We start from the raw sequence: 16,447 nt of genomic DNA, 5'->3' as shown, positions 1-16,447 counted from the left end.
CTGGTGGTATGTTAGGACTGGTGGTATGTTAGGACTGGTGGTATGTTAGGACTGGTGGTATGTAAGGACTGGTGGTATGTTAGGACTGGTGGTATGTTAGGACTGGTGGTATGTAAGGACTGGTGGTATGTAAGGACTGGTGGTATGTTAGGACTGGTGGTATGTTAGGACGATGGTATGTAAGGACTGGTGGTATGTTAGGACTGGTGGTATATTAGGACTGGTGGTATGTAAGGACTAGTGGTATGTAAGGACTGGTGGTATGTAAGGACTGGTGGTATGTTAGGACTGGTGGTATATTAGGACTGGTGGTATGTAATGACTAGTGGTATGTAAGGACTGGTGGTATGTAAGGACTGGTGGTATGTAAGGACTGGTGGTATGTTAGGACTGGCGATATATTAGGACTGGTGGTATATTAGGACTGGTGGTATATTAGGACTGGTGGTATGTTAGGACTGGTGGTATGTTAGGACTGGTGGTATGTTAGGACTGGTGATATGTTAGGACTGGTGGTATGTTAGGACTGGTGGTATGTTAGGACTGGCGATATATTAGGACTGGTGGAATATTAGGACTGGTGGTATGTAAGGACTGGTGGTATGTAAGGACTGGTGGTATGTAAGGACTGGTGGTATGTTAGGACTGGCGATATATTAGGACTGGTGGTATATTAGGACTGGTGGTATATTAGGACTGGTGGTATGTTAGGACTGGTGGTATGTTAGGACTGGTGATATGTTAGGACTGGTGGTATGTTAGGACTGGTGGTATGTTAGGACTGGCGATATATTAGGACTGGTGGAATATTAGGACTGGTGGTATGTTAGGACTGGTGGTATGTTAGGACTGGTGGTATATAAGGGGCTCACCTGGCGAGGAGAGTGGGGACTTGATGAAGGCTTCAGGCCTTGGTGCCACAGGCTGGACTGGCCTGGTTTGTTTGGCTGCCAGCTTCTTCAGACTGACCATCCTCTTCTCAAACATCTCCTGCACGGATACCTGCTTCTGAAAGACTTGATCTATTTGATCCTGAGGGAGGAGGAAAGGAAAGGAAAGGGGATATGAGAGGAGAGGAAAGGGGGAGATGAGAGGAGAGGAAAGAGGGAGATGAGAGAAGAGGAAAGGGGGAGATGAGAGGAGAGGAAAGGGGGAGATGAGAGGAGAGGAAAGGGGGAGTTGAGCGGAGGAGAGGAAAGGGGATATGAGAGGAGAGGAAAGGGGATATGAGAGGAGAGGAAAGGGGAGATGAAAGGGGGAGAGAGAGGAAAGGGGGAGATGAGAGGAGAGGAAAGGGGGAGTTGAGCGGAGGAGAGGAAAGGGGATATGAGAGGAGAGGAAAGGGGATATGAGAGGAGGAGAGGAAAGGGGATATGAGAGGAGAGGAAAGGGGATATGAGCGGAGACGAAAAGGGAGATGAGAGGAGAGGAAAGGGGATATGAGAGGAGAGGAAAAGAGGGGAGATGAGAGGAAAGGAAAGGGGATATGAGAGGAGAGGAAAGGGGGAGATGAAAGGGGGAGATGAGAGGAGAGGAAAGGGGGAGATGAGAGGAGAGGAAAGGGGGAGATGAGAGGAGAGGAAAGGGGGAGATGAGAGGAGAGGAAAGAGGGGAGATGAGAGGAGAGGAAAGGGGATATGAGAGGAGGAGAGGAAAAGGGGAGATGAGAGGAGGAGAGGAAAGGGGATATGAGAGGAGAGGAAAGAGGGGAGATGAGAGGAGAGGAAAGGGGATATGAGAGGAGGAGAGGAAAGGGGGAGATGAGAGGAGGAGAGGAGAGGAAAGGGGATATGAGAGGAGAGGAAAGGGGGAGATGAGAGGAGGAGAGGAGAGGAAAGGGGATATGAGAGGAGAGGAAAGAGGGGAGATGAGAGGAGGAGAGGAGAGGAAAGGGGATATGAGAGGAGAGGAAAAGAGGGGAGATGAGAGGAAAGGAAAGGGGATATGAGAGGAGAGGAAAGGGGGAGATGAAAGGGGGAGATGAGAGGAGAGGAAAGGGGGAGATGAGAGGAGAGGAAAGGGGGAGATGAGAGGAGAGGAAAGGGGGAGATGAGAGGAGAGGAAAGAGGGGAGATGAGAGGAGAGGAAAGGGGATATGAGAGGAGGAGAGGAAAAGGGGAGATGAGAGGAGGAGAGGAAAGGGGATATGAGAGGAGAGGAAAGAGGGGAGATGAGAGGAGAGGAAAGGGGATATGAGAGGAGGAGAGGAAAGGGGGAGATGAGAGGAGGAGAGGAGAGGAAAGGGGATATGAGAGGAGAGGAAAGGGGGAGATGAGAGGAGGAGAGGAGAGGAAAGGGGATATGAGAGGAGAGGAAAGAGGGGAGATGAGAGGAGGAGAGGAGAGGAAAGGGGATATGAGAGGAGGAGAGGAAAGGGGGAGATGAGAGGAGGAGAGGAGAGGAAAGGGGATATGAGAGGAGAGGAAAGAGGGGAGATGAGAGGAGGAGAGGAGAGGAAAGGGGGAGATGAGAGGAGGAGAGGAGAGGAAAGGGGATGATGAGAGGAGGAGAGGAGAGGAAAGGGGATATAAGAGAAGGAGAGAAGAGGAAAGGAGAGAGGAGTGCAGAGGACCAAGGAGCAACATTACTGTGGGACACTCACAGGTGTTGACAGCTGTTTATTTTATTTTATTTTATTTGCGTTGACTTATTGATGTTATGATGACAGATTTTAGTGATATCCAGACATGGATTCATGTCAGAGAGCTGGATCCCCTTACCCTGAAGTCCTGGTTGAGCACTGTCTTGTAATCACTGTAGATGGAGCTAGGATCCGTTAGTTTGTTGTGTCCTGCCGTATCTAGGTAACGCTCCATTTCCTGCAGCGCTGACTCCGCCCCTTCATGTGACTGACACTTGTCCACGGGCTGGGAGGCCAGCAGGTAGAGGCCATCACCACACCATTTAGCAGCCTGAGAGAGAGAGAGAGAGAGAGAGAGAGAGAGAGAGAAGAGAGAGAGAGAGAGAGAGAGAGAGAGAGAGAGAGAGAGAGAGAGAGAGAGAGAGAGAGAGAGAGAGAGAGAGAGAGAAAGGAGTTTTTAGAGGTTCATGAGGTGGTGTGTGAGAGTACGCGTGTGTGTGTGTGTTTGATTTCAGTTGATTGACTTTATGTGTGTGTGTGTGTGTGTGTGTGTGTGTGTGTGTGTGTGTGTGTGTGTGTGTGTGTGTGTATGTATATATATATATATATATATATATATATATATATATATATACACACAGTGGGTCAAAAAAGTATTTAGTCAGCCACGAATTGTGCAAGTTCTCCCACTTAAAAAGATGAGAGAGGCCTGTAATTTTCATCATAGGTACACTTCCACTATGACAGACAAAATTGAGAAAAAAAAATCCAGAAAATCACTTTGTAGGATATTTTATGAATTTATTTGCAAATTATGGTGGAAAATAAGTATTTGGTCAACTACAAACAAGCAAGATTTCTGGCTCTCACAGACCTGTAACTTCTTCTTTAAGAGCCTCCTCTGTCCTCCACTCATTAGCTGTATTAATGGAACCTGTTTGAACTTGTTATCAGTATAAAAGACACCTGTCCACAACCTCAAACAGTCACACTCCAAACTCCACTATGGCCAAGACCAAATACCTGTCAAAGGACACCAGAAACACAATTGTAGACCTGCACCAGGCTGGGAAGACTGAATCTGCAATAGGTAAGCAGCTTGGTTTGAAGAAATCAGCTGTGGGAGCAATTATTAGGAAATGGAAGACATACAAGACCACTGATAATCTCCCTCGATCTGAGGCTCCACGCAAGATCTCACCCCGTGGGGTCAAAATGATCACAAGAACGGTGAGCAAAAATCCCAGAACCACACGGGGGAACCTAGTGAATGACCTGCAGAGAGCTGGGACCAAAGTAACAAAGCCTACCATCAGCAAGGGCATTGAAGATGAAACGTGGCTGGGTCTTTCAGCATGACAATTGATCCCAAACACACCGCCCGGGCAACGAAGGAGTGGCTTCGTAGGAAGCATTTCAAGGTCCTGGAGTGGCCTAGCCAGTCTCCAGATCTCAACCCCATAGAAAATCTTTGGAGGGAGTTGAAAGTCTGTGTTGCCCAGCAACAGCCCCAAAACATCACTGCTCTAGAGGAGATCTGCATGGAGGAATGGGCCAAAATACCAGCAACAGTGTTTGAAAACCTTGTGAAGACTTGTACAATTGGTGGCTGACTAAATACTTTTTTGCCCAACCAATCAGCGCATATTATGCGAGAGCTCGCAATTTTGACCAATCCCTGCACTTTTAGCGCATAAAAGGGTCCTATCAAAAGCGGGTTCGTAATTTTGACCAATTACTGCGCTGTTACCATGGAAAATGGCACAATTCAACAAAGTTTTCCCCCCTGGCCTGTCAGCGTATTCACGTGCGAAGATGATGGGTGATTGTTGATGGCTGATAGGCAGTACAATGAACAGAAATCAATCTCATTTGCCAACAAAAATAACAGTTAACGAGCGCACAAAAAAAATTCAAAATGTTTTTGTAAACTGGAGAAATTCAACAATCAACAGTCACTTCGAATAAGCAAAGCATATGAGAATGTCAGAACAGTTCCCACAGCAGTGGCAGACCACTGTGACTGAAGTGGTAGCATGGAAGAGTGTGGTAAGCTCTGAAAGAATCAAGGATGAGTGTTGTTTTACTCAAACTTGAACTCTGCTAACCTTGGCTTTAGTAGGGTCGTCAGCACTCTGCTCTCCCCAGTCTGTCTATGGAGAGCACTGCTCAAAGAGTGTAATTTGTCAGCTTTGCCGTTATAAACTCCCTGTAAAACTTAATATGGATCACAAAAGCTAATACGGACCTTTCTGGATAAGAAAAAATGCAATAGTACATATCAATCACATATTCTGACCACGAAAACCTGGAGGGACTGTTTAGAAGTGGTTTCTCGCAGTAATTCAACCACGAAAACCTGGAGGGACTGTTTAGAAGTGGTTTCTATGCAGTAATTCAACCACGAAAACCTGGAGGGACTGTTTAGAAGTGGTTTCTATGCAGTAATTCAACCACGAAAACCTGGAGGGACTGTTTAGAAGTGGTTTCTATGCAGCAATTCAACCACGAAAACCTGGAGGGACTGTTTAGAAGTGGTTTCTATGCAGTAGTTCAACCACGAAAACCTGGAGGGACTGTTTAGAAGTGGTTTCTATGCAGTAATTCAACCACAAAAACCTGGAGGGACTGTTTAGAAGTGGTTTCTATGCAGTAATTCAACCACGAAAACCTGGAGGGACTGTTTAGAAGTGGTTTCTATGCAGTAATTCAACCACGAAAACCTGGAGGGACTGTTTAGAAGTGGTTTCTATGCAGTAGTTCAACCACAAAAACCTGGAGGGACTGTTTAGAAGTGGTTTCTATGCAGTAATTCAACCACAAAAACCTGGAGGGACTGTTTAGAAGTGGTTTCTATGCAGTAGTTCAACCACGAAAACCTGGAGGGACTGTTTAGAAGTGGTTTCTATGCAGTAATTCAACCACAAAAACCTGGAGGGACTGTTTAGAAGTGGTTTCTATGCAGTAATTCAACCACGAAAACCTGGAGGGACTGTTTAGAAGTGGTTTCTATGCAGTAATTCAACCACAAAAACCTGGAGGGACTGTTTAGAAGTGGTTTCTATGCAGTAATTCAACCAGCAAAACCTGGAGGGACTGTTTAGAAGTGGTTTCTATGCAGTAATTCAACCACAAAAACCTGGAGGGACTGTTTAGAAGTGGTTTCTATGCAGTAATTCAACCACGAAAACCTGGAGGGACTGTTTAGAAGTGGTTTCTATGCAGTAATTCAACCAGCAAAACCTGGAGGGACTGTTTAGAAGTGGTTTCTATGCAGTAATTCGACCACGAAAACCTGGAGGGACTGTTTAGAAGTGGTTTCTATGCAGTAATTCGACCACGAAAACCTGGAGGGACTGTTTAGAAGTGGTTTCTATGCAGTAATTCAACCACGAAAACCTGGAGGGACTGTTTAGAAGTGGTTTCTATGCAGTAATTTGACCACGAAGGCCTGATTCACGCAGTCTCCTTTGAACAGTTGATGTTGAGATGCGTCTGTTACTTGAACTATGTGAAGCGTTTATTTGGGCTGCAATTTCTGAGGCTGGTGCCTCTAATGAACTTATCCTCTGCAGCAGACGTACCTCTAATGAACTTATCCTCTGCAGCAGACGTACCTCTAATGAACTTATCCTCTGCAGCAGACGTACCTCTAATGAACTTATCCTCTGCAGCAGAGGTACCTCTAATGAACTTATCCTCTGCAGCAGAGGTACCTCTAATGAACTTATCCTCTGCAGCAGAGGTACCTCTAATTAACTTATCCTCTGCAGCAGAGGTACCTCTAATGAACTTATCCTCTGCAGCAGAGGTACCTCTAATGAACGTATCCTCTGCAGCAGAGGTACCTCTAATGAACTTATCCTCTGCAGCAGAGGTATTTCTAATGAACGTATCCTCTGCAGCAGAGGTACCTCTAATGAACGTATCCTCTGCAGCAGAGGTACCTCTAATGAACTTATCCTCTGCAGCAGAGGTACCTCTAATGAACGTATCCTCTGCAGCAGAGGTACCTTTAATGAACGTATCCTCTGCAGCAGAGGTACCTCTAATGAACTTATCCTCTGCAGCAGAGGTACCTCTAATGAACTTATCTTCTGCAGCAGAGGTACCTCTAATGAACGTATCCTCTGCAGCAGAGGTACCTCTAATTAACTTATCCTCTGCAGCAGAGGTACCTCTAATGAACTTATCCTCTGCAGCAGAGGTACCTCTAATGAACGTATCCTCTGCAGCAGAGGTACCTCTAATGAACTTATCCTCTGCAGCAGAGGTACCTCTAATGAACTTATCCTCTGCAGCAGAGGTACCTCTAATGAACTTATCCTCTGCAGCAGAGGTACCTTTAATGAACTTATCTTCTGCAGCAGCATGAAGCACATTGAGGGAATGTGAAGAGTGTGCCAAACTGTCATCAAGGCAAAGGGTGGCTACATTGAAGAATCTCAATCGTAACATATATTTAGATTTGATAAAAATACTTTTTTGGTTGCTACATGATTCCATCTGTGTTATTTCATAGTTTTGATGTCTTCACTATTATTCTACAATTTAGAAAATAGTAAAAAATAAAGAAAAACCCTTGAATGAGTAGGTGTGTCCAAACTTTTGACTGGTACTATATATGTGTGTGTGTGTCTGTACATACAGTCTGTGTGTATATATACAGTATATGTGTGTACAGTTGAAGTCGGAAGTTTATATACACTTATGGTGGAGTCAGTAAAACTCGTTTTTCAACCACTCCACAAATTTCTTGTTAACAAACTATAGTTTTGGCAAGTTGGTTAGGACATCTACTTTGTGCATGACACAAGTAAGTTTTCCAACAGTTGTTTACAGACAGATTATTTCACTTATAATTCACTGTATCACAATTCCAGTGGGTCAGAAGTTACTATACACAAAGTTGACTGTGCCTTTAAACAGCTTGGAAAATTCCAGAAAATTATGTCATGGCTTTATAAGCTTCTGATAGGCTAATTGACATCATTTGAATCAATTGGCGGTATACCTGTGGATGTATTTCAAGGCCTACCTTCAAACTCTGCTTCCTTGCTTGACATCATGGGAAAATCAAAAGAAATCAGCCAAGACCTCAGAAAGAAAATTGGAGACCTCCACAAGTCTGGTTCATCCTTGGGAGCAATTTCCAATCGCCTAAAAGTACCACGTTCATCAGTACAAACAATAGTACGCAAGTATAAACACCATGGGACCACGCAGTCGTCATACCGCTCAGGAAGGAGACGAGTTCTGTCTCCTAGAGATGAATGTACTTTGTTGAGAAAAGTGCAAATCAATCCCAGAACAACAGCAAAGGACCATGTGAAGATGCTGGATGAAACAGGTACAAAAGTATCTATATCCACAGTAAAACAAGTCCTATATTGACATAACCTGAAAGGCCGCTCAGCAAGGAAGAAGCCACTGCTCCAAAACCGTCATAAAAAAGCAAGACTACGGTTTGCAACTGCACATGTGGACAAAGATCGTACTTTTTGGAGAAATGTCCTCTGGTCTGATGAAACAAAAATAGAACTGTTCGGCCATAATGACCATTGTTATGTTTGGAGGAAAAAGGGGGAGACTTGCAAGCCGAAGAACACCATCCCAACCATGAAGCACGGGGGTGGCAGCATCATGTTGTGTGGGTGCTTTGCTGCAGGAGGGACTGGTGCACTTTACAAAATAGAGGACATCATGAGGAAAGTGATGTGGATATATTGAAGCAACATCTCAAGACATCAGTCAGGAAGTTAAAGCTTGGTCGCAAATGGGTTTTCCAAATGGGCAATGACCCCAAGCATACTTCCAAAGTTGTGGCAAAATGGCTGAACGACAACAAAGTCAAGGTATTGGAGTGGCCATCACAAAGCGCTGACCTCAATCCTACAGAAAATGTGTGGGCAGAACTGAAAAGTGTGTGCGAGCAAGGAGGCCTACAAACCTGACTCAGTTACACCAGCTCTGTCAGGAGGAATGGGCCAAAATTCACCCAACTTATTGTGGGACGTTTGTGGAAGGCTACACGAAACCTTCGACCCAAGTTACACAATTTAAAGTCAATGCTACCAAATACTAATTGAGTGTATGTAAACTTCTGAACCAGTGGGAATGTAGTGAAAGAAATAAAAGCTGAAATAAATCATTCTCTCTACTATTATTCTGACATTTCACATTCTTAAAATAAAGTGGTGATCCTAACTGCCCTAAAACAGGGAATTTTTACGAGGATTAAATGTCAGGAATGGTGAAAAACTGAGTTTAAATGTATTTGGCTAAGATGTATGTAAACTTCCGACTTCAACTTTACACTACTGTTCAAAATTTACTTAGAAATTCTCGTTTTTGAAAGAAAAGCAATTAAAAAAAAAGCCATTAAAATAGTATCAAATTGATCAGAAATACAGTGTAGACATTGTTAATGATGCATTTGGGAGAAATGTTGTCAGTAGTTTATAGAATAAAACAAAAATGTTAATTTTACCCAAACACAAACCTATAAATAGTAAAACCAGAGAAACGGATCATTTTGCAGTGGTCTCTTCATTCTTTCTGGACTGTATATATACATATATACAGTGCCTTGCAAAGTATTCGGCCCCCTTGAACTTTGCGACCTTTTGCCACATTTCAGGCTTCAAACATAAAGATATAAAACTATTTTTTTGTGAAGAATCAACAACAAGTGGGACACAATCATGAAGTGGAACGACATTTATTGGATATTTCAAACTTTTTTAACAAATCAAAAACTGAAAAATTGGTTGTGCAAAATTATTCAGCCCCCTTAAGTTAATACTTTGTAGCGCCACCTTTTGCTGCGATTACAGCTTTAAGTCGCTTGGAGTATGTCTCTATCAGTTTTGCACATCGAGAGACTGAAATTTCTTCCCATTCCTCCTTGCAAAACAGCAAGAGCTCAGTGAGGTTGGATGGAGAGCATTTGTGAACAGCAGTTTTCAGTTCTTTCCACAGATTCTCGATTGGATTCAGGTCTGGACTTTGACTTGGCCATTCTAACACCTGGATATGTTTATTTTTGAACCACTCCATTATAGATTTTGCTTTATGTTTTGGATCATTGTCTTGTTGGAAGACAAATCTCCGTCCCAGTCTCAGTTCTTTTGCAGACTCCATCAGGTTTTCTTCCAGAATGGTCCTGTATTTGGCTCCATCCATCTTCCCATCAATTTTAACCATCTTCCCTGTCCCTGCTGAAGAAAATCAGGCCCACACCATGATGCCAAACATAACGTTTTGCATTGTTGCCAAAAAGTTCAATTTTGGTTTCATCTGACCAGAGTACCTTCTTCCACATGTTTGGTGTGTCTCCCAGGTGGCTTGTGGCAAACTTTAAACGACACTTTTTATGGATATCTTTAAGAAAAGGCTTTCTTCTTGCCACTCTTCCATAAAGGCCAGACTTGTGCAATATACGACTGATTGTTGTCCTATGGACAGAGTCTCCCACCTCAGCTGTAGATCTCTGCAGTTCATCCAGAGTGATCATGGGCCTCTTGGCTGCATCTCTGATCAGTCTTCTCCTTGTATGAGCTGAAAGTTTACCAGGTCTTGGTAGATTTGCAGTGGTCTAATACTCCTTCCATTTCAATATTATCGCTTGCACAGTGCTCCTTGGGATGTTTAATGCTTGGGAAATATTTTTGTATCCAAATCCGGCTTTAAACTTCTTCACAACAGTATCTCGGACCTGCCTGGTGTGTTCCTTGTTCTTCATGATGCTCTCTGCGCTTTTAACGGACCTCTGAGACTATCACAGTGCAGGTGCATTTATACGGAGACTTGATTACACACAGGTGGATTGTATTTATCATCATTAGTCATTTAGGTCAACATTGGATCATTCAGAGATCCTCACTGAACTTCTGGAGAGAGTTTGCTGCACTGAAAGTAAAGGGGCTCAATAATTTTGCACGCCCAATTTTTCAGTTTTTGATTTGTTAAAAAAGTTTGAAATATCCAATAAATGTCGTTCCACTTCATGATTGTGTCCCACTTGTTGTTGATTCTTCACAAAAAAATACAGTTTTATATCTTTATGTTTGAAGCCTGAAATGTGGCAAAAGGTCGCAAAGTTCAAGGGGGCCGAATACTTTCGCACGGCACTGTATATATATGTATGTATGTGTGTGTGTGTGTATATACCTGTATATAGTATATCTGTGTATATACAGTACATGTGTGTGTGTGTCTGTCCCTCTCACCCTCTCCAGATTGTGGTGTAGTTCCATAGCTCTGAGTAGGTGATCTTTCCTTGCTCTCAGGGTGGAACTAAGTTCCTTGCTCACGGCTCGGAGCTCGCTGCATTTGGGCTGGATGGAGTCCTCAGCATAGTGAGAGCTCTGGATCAACTCGTCACCCTCACAGGCCAAAGCCTGGGCTTCGTCCAATACCTCCTACAGAGATAGAGAGAGAGAGTGTGAGGGAGGGAGGGAGGGGGGAGGAGGAGAGGGAAAGAGAGAGAGAAAGGGGGAGAGTGTGAGAGAAAGAAAGAGAGTGTGTGCGTGAGAGAGAGAGAGAGAGAGAGAGAGAGAGAGAGAGAGAGAGAGAGAGAGAGAGAGAGAGAGAGAGAGAGAGAAAGAGAGTGAGAGAACAGGGAGATGATATGTGCTGTAGATAATATGTGTATCAGTGTGTGTGTTTACTTACTAAGACTCTCGCCTCGTGGCTGTTCAGGTCACAGAAGATGTGATCAGCATGGGCAGGGTTTATTCCCACCTCTGAGAAAGCTGTCAATCTCTCTGCCACCTGGTCCAGCAGACATCTCATCTGGAAGAGCATCACAACAGAACACACACAGAGGCAATGACTTTTGGTAGGACATACACAAAGATCCAGATGTACATGCATCAACACAGGTGGCTGTGTCACTATGTTGCTCTGTGGTGTATTGCTTTCAGATACTGTAGCTAGTCTATGTTACCCCCACCTGTACAGACGTCAGGTGTGTGTGTTTGTGTGTGTGTGTGTGTGTGTTGTCCCACTCACCTCTCTGAAGTTGTGTTCAAAGTGGCGGAGCTGCAGACATTGCTCCAGCTTGGCCTGGTGTGTCCCCCAGAACTCATCACACGCCCGCTCTGTCTCATCCAACTGGGACAACAGTCTGATAGAGGAGAGGAGAGAGGGATAGAGGATAGAGAATGACAGAGATGGGGAGGAAAATATGGGGAGGGTTTAAGAGAGAGAGAGACAGAGATGGGGAGGGCCAGAGAAAGAGACAGGGCCAGAGAAAGAGACAGGGACAGAGAAAGAGACAGGGCCAGAGAAAGAGACAGGGCCAGAGAAAGAGACAGGGACAGAGAAAGAGACAGGGCCAGAGAAAGAGACAGGGACAGAGAAAGAGACAGGGACAGAGAAAGAGACAGGGCCAGAGAAAGAGACAGGGACAGAGAAAGAGACAGGGACAGAGATAGAGACAGGGACAGAGAAAGAGACAGGGACAGAGAAAGAGACAGGGACAGAGAAAGAGACAGGGACAGAGAAAGAGACAGGGCCAGAGAAAGAGACAGGGACAGAGAAAGAGACAGGGACAGAGAAAGAGACAGGGACAGAGAAAGAGACAGGGCCAGAGAAAGAGACAGGGACAGGGACAGAGAAAGAGACAGGGACAGAGAAAGAGACAGGGCCAGAGAAAGAGACAGGGACAGAGACAGAGACAGGGACAGAGAAAGAGACAGGGACAGAGAAAGAGACAGGGACAGAGAAAGAGACAGGGACAGAGAAAGAGACAGGGACAGAGAAAGAGACAGGGACAGAGAAAGAGACAGGGACAGAGAAAGAGACAGGGACAGAGAAAGAGACAGGGACAGAGAAAGAGACAGGGACAGAGAAAGAGAGAAAAGTAAAGAAGAGGAGAAATAAGACACGTGGATAATCTCTGCTGTCTCTGTGTGCGTTCTGTCCCTCTGTGTGCGTTCTGTCCCTCTGTGTGCGTTCTGTCCCTCTGTGTGCGTGCGTTCTGTCCCTCTGTGTGTGTGCGTTCTGTCCCACTGTGTGCGTTCTGTCCCTCTGTGTTCGTGCGTTCTGTCCCTCTGTGTTTGTGCGTTCTGTCCCCCTGTGTGCGTTCTGTCCCTCTGTGTGCGTGCGTTCTGTCCCTCTGTGTGTGTGCGTTCTGTCCCACTGTGTGCGTTCTGTCCCTCTGTGTTCGTGCTTTCTGTCCCTCTGTGTGCGTTCTGTTGCTCTGTGTGCGTTCTGTCGCTCTGTGTGCGTTCTGTCCCTCTGTGTGCGTTCTGTCCCTCTGTGTGCGTTCTGTCCCTCTGTGTGCGTTCTGTCCCTCTGTGTGCGTTCTGTCCCTCTGTGTGCGTTCTGTCCCTCTGTGTGCATTCTGTCCCTCTGTGTGCATTCTGTTCACTCTACTGAGTTGAATGTGGAAGGTGCCAGACTGTGTTGTCTTCGCTGTCAACAGAGTTTCCCAAAATACTACATCTGACCTGAGAGCAGCCAGCACTGCCAGTCTTTATCATGGTGATGAGCAAACGCTGCTGTGTGTTCTAAACTCTTGCATTGGTCTGGAGTGTTCTAGATTTCCTGTGTATAGTATATCTGAGCATACTGTGACCCTTGGTTCCCAGTGTGTGTTATAACCTCAGTGTTCTAGGTTCCCAGTGTGTGTTATAACCCCCAGTGTTCTAGGTTTTCAGTGTGTGTTCTAACCCCAGTGTTTTAGGTTCTCTGTCTGTTCAACCCCAGTGTTCTAGGTTCTTAGTAAGTGTTATGTTCCCAGTGCTCTAGGTTCTCAGTATATGTTATAACCCCAATGTTCTAGGTTCTCAGTGTGTGTTCTAACCCCAGTGTTCTAGATTCTCAGTGTGTGTTCTAACCACAGTGTTCTAGGTTCTCAGTCTATGATCTAACCCCAGTGTTCTAGGTTCTCAGTGTGTTATAACCCCAGTGTTCTAGGTTCTCAGTGTGTGTTCTAAGCCCAACCCCAGTGTATGTTCTAACCCCAGTGTTCTAGATTCTCAGTGTGTGTTCTAACCACAGTGTTCTAGGTTCTCAGTCTATGATCTAACCCCAGCGTTCTAGGTTCTCAGTGTGTTATAACCCCAGTGTTCTAGGTTCTCAGTGTGTGTTCTAAGCCCAACCCCAGTGTATGTTCTAACCCCAGGGTTCTAGATTGTACGTGGGTGTTCTAAGTCTAACCCTCGTGTTCTAGGCTGTTAGTGTATGGTCTAACCCCAGTGTCAATTTCCCAGTGTGTGTTCTAACCTCTGTACGGTGGACAGGTTCTCCAGTTCGCCCTGGTTCCTGTTGTGATCAGGATCTCTGACCACAGGCTCATTAATACTCTCCAACACTCTGCTGCCCTGTCCTAGAGCCACATGTAGATCCTCCTGGAGGTACACACACATCCCAGCAGTCAGATACACACTACCACTCTGAGTTCAGTAGTGTGGGATAAAGAACACTATACAACAGCTCATTTAGATTCAACACAGACAGATTGTCATTAAATACACTCAGCCTCAAGTTGTGTACTTGTCTATCTGGAGGACCAGGTGTGTGTGTGTGTGTGTGTGTGTGTGTGTGTGTGTGTGTGTGTGTGTGTGTGTGTGTGTGTGTGTGTGTGTGTGTGTGTGTGTGTGTGTGTGTGTGTGTGTGTGTGTCTGTGTGTGTGTGTGTGTGTGTCTGTGTCTGTGTGTGTGTGTCTGTGTCTGTGTGTGTCTGTGTGCTCTGTACCTTCATCTTGTCTTTCTTGTCAGTGTGTGATCTCAGTAAGTTTGCAGTAGCCTGGATGTCATTGGGTAGTTCAGTCTCTGCAAGCTCTGTCCCAAACGACTGCAGGATCTGAGCTGTTCTCTTCACCATCAAAGCAAAGCCCTCCATGTCCTAGACACAGATGGATGAAACACATTAGTTGACAACATACACAGCTTTACTGGTAAAAGTCATTAGTTAAAAAGTAGGAAACTGGGCCAATGTGTTTATGATGTGTGTATTTACAGTGTATTTGTTGGTTGTGTGTTTGCTGGCTGTATTTGAGTGTGTGTACTCACGGTACGGTGTGAGATCCACTGCTCGTGGCAGTACTCCTGCGTTCCTCCGAGGTCAGTAGTCAATTGTGTCTGGTCTATGTAGGAGTGAAGCTCAGTCACAGAACTCAACATAATCACCTACACGCACACACACACACACACACACACACACACACACACACACACACACACACACACACACACACACACACACACACACACACACACACACACACACACACACACACACACACACACACACACACACACACACACACACACACACGCACACACACACACGCACACACACGCACACACACGCACACACACACAAATTCAGGGTAGAAAAACATAATAGTGAATCTAATGACAATAATTAAAAATGCTGTCTATGAATGTGTGTGTGTGGTGTGTGTGTGGGGCTGCTGTCTGTACGTACCGGCACCTTCATCTTGAACTCATCCTTGTTGAACTTGAACAGGATGTCTGATAGAGTCCTCTGGAATAATGTGGTGGGCTTCAATACCAGAACCAACTGCAGGTTCCCTGGGAATGAACCCTAGACACACACACACACACACAGAGGGAAGGAAGGAAAGGGTAGAGAGAGGGGGTTAGAGAGAGGTAGAGAGAGGGATAGAGAGAGGTAGAGAGAGGGATAGAGAGAGAGAGGGACAGAGAGAGGGATAGAGAGGGGGAGAGAGCGAAGGATAGAGAGAGGGGTAGAGAGGGGGGATAGAGAGAGAGGGATAGAGAGAGGGATAGAGTGAGGGGTAGAGAGAGAGGGATAGAGAGGGGGGTAGAGAGAGAGGCATAGAGAGGGGGTAGAGAGAGAAGGATAGAGAGAGAGAGGGATAGAGAGGGGGATAGAGAGAGAGGGATAGAGAGGGGGATAGAGAGAGAGGGATAGAGAGAGAGACAGGGTATAAGGACACTTGACACCTCAGGATAGCAGGCTGTGACATTGATCTCTGTGTTACTAAGATGCCCCTGCGTGCATAATGTAGCCAGCCAGGTCACCGTGATATAAGTCAGTATTTGAGGTCCATCCATGTCTGAAGATGTCAGGAGATGACGTGGAAACTGGCAACTAGGGTCAACAGCGGGTGTTGTGGATAGGGATGGTGGATGGACATAAGCATCTGCCTCTTATACCGAGGCAGCACAGCTACAGTCACCAACGCTCTGGATAACATGACAAAAGTCTAACCAGCTCTGCCAGGGCAGGTAAAATGGTCAGAGTGATGTATTCTCTCATTATGTGTCTGACAGTAGTGAGCCGGTGTGAACCAGTTAGCTTTGGTGCTTGACTGTAGCTGTGAGGTCAGAGCTTTCGGGAACAACCCTACTTATTGGCCAGAGCATCCAGTGTGCTCTCTGAATGCAAATCCACAGATAGAGCAATGGGGCGAGTATTGTTCATTGAGCTGTTCTCCCTCTCTTAGATGTCTGGAAGAAGCTGGCAAGGTGGTACAGAATGGCTGGATCAACCCTTAAAGAGATGGGCTAAGGCTTCAGAGGGTGTGAACAGTGCTGAATGGATGGAGACAAAGAAGGACTCTCCAATAGTACTACTGTTTTCTCAAAAGTGTGTTTACAAGTTGATCAACCTTCAAAGCAGAATCACTTTCCCATCGTTTCCTCAAATGCAGTATATGATATACCATTTTGCAGTTCTGAGATTCTACTTTTATCCAATGTAAAAAACAGAAATTCAAATGTTGCTACATAAGACAGAATCCAGGTTGTGAGTCATAAATGTGGAATAAATCAAGGGGACTTGATTTATTGGGGACTACTTTATTTTTCAAGGGGACTACTTTTTGATGCCGCTGTAAATCGTTTCAAATTCCTTATATTAAGG

At 45.2% G+C, this 16,447-nt stretch overlaps 1 protein-coding gene across 9 annotated transcripts in view; it reads right to left on the bottom strand.

Moving 5' to 3' along the window:
* Positions 1-16,447, bottom strand: part of LOC118376230 (guanine nucleotide exchange factor DBS-like) — a 113,048-nt gene that overhangs the window by 33,844 nt on the left and 62,757 nt on the right. For all 9 annotated transcript variants that reach the window (XR_008089841.1, XM_052493206.1, XM_052493211.1 and 6 more), the window contains 9 exons: positions 15,023-15,142; positions 14,605-14,721; positions 14,288-14,437; positions 13,817-13,941; positions 11,597-11,711; positions 11,258-11,377; positions 10,813-11,004; positions 2,721-2,912; positions 873-1,032 (listed from right to left, as the gene is read on the bottom strand). Coding sequence is in view for 8 of the 9 variants with exons in the window: in XM_052493206.1 (XP_052349166.1) it covers positions 873-1,032; positions 2,721-2,912; positions 10,813-11,004; positions 11,258-11,377; positions 11,597-11,711; positions 13,817-13,941; positions 14,288-14,437; positions 14,605-14,721; positions 15,023-15,142 (1,291 nt within the window). In the remaining variant the exon portion in view is untranslated. The remainder of the gene's footprint in view (positions 1-872; positions 1,033-2,720; positions 2,913-10,812; positions 11,005-11,257; positions 11,378-11,596; positions 11,712-13,816; positions 13,942-14,287; positions 14,438-14,604; positions 14,722-15,022; positions 15,143-16,447) is intronic.

The sequence above is a fragment of the Oncorhynchus keta genome, chromosome 34 (genome assembly GCF_023373465.1).
Source record: "Oncorhynchus keta strain PuntledgeMale-10-30-2019 chromosome 34, Oket_V2, whole genome shotgun sequence".
NCBI lineage: Eukaryota > Metazoa > Chordata > Actinopteri > Salmoniformes > Salmonidae > Oncorhynchus > Oncorhynchus keta.
This window is presented reverse-complemented; position numbering and strand designations above follow the sequence as displayed.